The sequence below is a fragment of the Sinocyclocheilus anshuiensis genome, unplaced genomic scaffold (assembly GCF_001515605.1).
Source record: "Sinocyclocheilus anshuiensis isolate Anshui unplaced genomic scaffold, SAMN03320099.WGS_v1.1 scaffold412, whole genome shotgun sequence".
Lineage (NCBI taxonomy): Eukaryota > Metazoa > Chordata > Actinopteri > Cypriniformes > Cyprinidae > Sinocyclocheilus > Sinocyclocheilus anshuiensis.
The window spans coordinates 2,136,742-2,139,062 of NW_015558661.1; the positions used below are offsets into that span (position 1 = coordinate 2,136,742).

General features: G+C 35.6%; 1 protein-coding gene across 1 annotated transcript in view; it reads right to left on the reverse strand.

Moving 5' to 3' along the window:
* LOC107681157 (retinoblastoma-associated protein-like) overlaps nucleotides 1-2,321 on the reverse strand; it is a 33,414-nt gene that overhangs the window by 13,461 nt on the left and 17,632 nt on the right. The window contains exon 18 of the mRNA XM_016477351.1: nucleotides 1,616-1,731. Within this exon, the coding sequence (XP_016332837.1) occupies nucleotides 1,616-1,731 (116 nt within the window). The remainder of the gene's footprint in view (nucleotides 1-1,615; nucleotides 1,732-2,321) is intronic.

Sequence of the window (2,321 nt, forward strand, 5' to 3'; positions counted from 1 at the left end):
AAGTATATTATATTTTCCTTTTACAGCTGCAGGCTGAGGAAGATCCTGAAACACGCCAGCAAACCCTAAAACAGACAACAGTTTACAGATGTTTTTCAGTGGCAGCAGAACTATGACTAAACTTTTGGGTGAAACTTGTTTACTTTTTTCATACTTTTATTTCTTGTGGGAAAACTTGAAACACTTTTAAATAAAGTATAAAGAATGGCATTGGTTTAACGTTATTAATAAAAATGTTGTTCAATTAGCATGTTTTTGTGTTTTGCTTTGGTACCGAAATTGGTACCGAGAACCGTGGATTTTCACTGGTATTGGTATCGAATACTGAAATTTTGGTACCGTGACAACACTAGATTTTACATTAAAAAAATACCAGCTCAAAAGAATGATTCATTCACAGACCAGACTGATCCAGTCACAGCGGTTTTTGGGAGTTGACTCACTGGAGGGGAAGATTAGCAGCAAATTACTTAAATATTGGTTTGCTCATGCATAATTTGTTTGAAACTTGATTTCAAAGGGGATGTTGAGCTTTTTTAAAACACAGACAGTCTACAGTGTGCATATATTAATGCAACATGAATTTGCATGAACTGAAATGTCAACGGTTTCCCAGCATTGCACAAAACTAGCGTATGAGGCTGACCATATGCAAGTGGTTGACTTTGTTTTAGAGAAAAATTTATATACCGTAGACTTCCCACAGCTCACAGACAGGCGTTCTCTTTGTGTGCAAAGCAACCGGGCCAAATAACTTACGAGCTTGTCTTCAACCTAAAAAAACCCAGACTTTCGGTTCCCTGTTTGCTACTCAAAATAAATCACGCCACTTTGTTCTCACGCAAAGGTCCCGCTGAAACATTAATCTTATAGTACAGCAATACACTGAACCATGACTAATCCGATTTTGAATTACACAATAGCTATTTCAAAAACTATCTCTGCTGGGAAAAAAAACTAAATTATAGGCCCAAAAACCCCAGAAACATTTTTATTGTCAGAATAAACTCAAATTATTGTATATATTTTTATATTTACCAGCTCAGGCATTCTCTGAATATCAGACTCATGTACACCAATTAAACATAATCCTTTTTAAATGGCCCAATAAGTGTCAAATCACAAGATAAAATCATTTAGTAATCCAAGGAAATTTAAACCCTTTTTTTAAATGAAGATTCAAACTAAACCTTTTGCTAATCGCAACTGAGGTATTCTGTGTCAAAGGCTGAGGGGTAAGATCCTCATGTTTGAGCGTGACCGAATGAACGTGCTAAAGATGTTGATTCAGATGCGAGTTCACATCGGCAAAATGACCTTGTTCTGATTTTGTCTGCTTTCCCATGCACTGGTTATGCAATAAATTCCTATGTTAGAATGGGGCACATTTCCTCTTTAACCCAAATTAATTTTAGACGTTGCAGCTGCATGTGCAGCATCCTGTAAAAGCAGTGGTAGAAATGGACTCAAAGAGTTGATTCCTCAATTAATATTAGTTCTAGTATCAAAGGTAAGTAGTACAGGAATTGATTCTTTAACATATGAGGCTATACCCTGTTGACAGGATGTTGTGTGGTTCAGAATGGCACAGCTCTAGTTCTGAGGGATGACTTACAGGTCAGCAGCTGTGTGGTTGTGATGTAGGGGTTGGTTTAGTGTTGCAGGGGGCTCTGCTTGTTCACCAGGTCCTTCTTCACGAGACTGTTTGAGGAGGTCAAAGAGCGGAGAGTCCTGCACAGAAGAACAAGATGTTGAGTTACATCACTGATCCGAAACTGAGAGCGCCTTATAAAGAGGAACTGATTAGCGGATACAATGCGTGTTATACTGAATGAGGCACTGTTTGTAATTTCCCTTGAACACTATGTGATTAATAAATTCATTTATATATTTCATTCCCAATTTTTTTTTTTTATAAAGTAAAAAACTAATTATATTAAACTATAAAAGATAGAGAAAAAAAAATCAATAAAAATAATAAAATTTTTCCTTGGTGATTTAATAATTCACACTTCAAACAGTTAATCCCTGAAAGATAATAAACAACAGAATTTTAAGAGGAAAAAAGGTAAAAGATTTATTTATTTTTTTTTTTTACATTTGTAAGCTTTTTACTCAAATAATTTCATTCAAATAACTGGTTGGCCAAAAAGTATAATGAACTTGATTTACAAGCTGAATGAGTTTGCATAATGTGTTATATGTATGATGTCACGTCGAGTTAAATGTGTGAACTTTGGACTGGCAATCCCTCTTTGTAAGTGCCTAGGAATCAATGAGCAATGTGCTCTTGCACACACACACACACACACACACACACA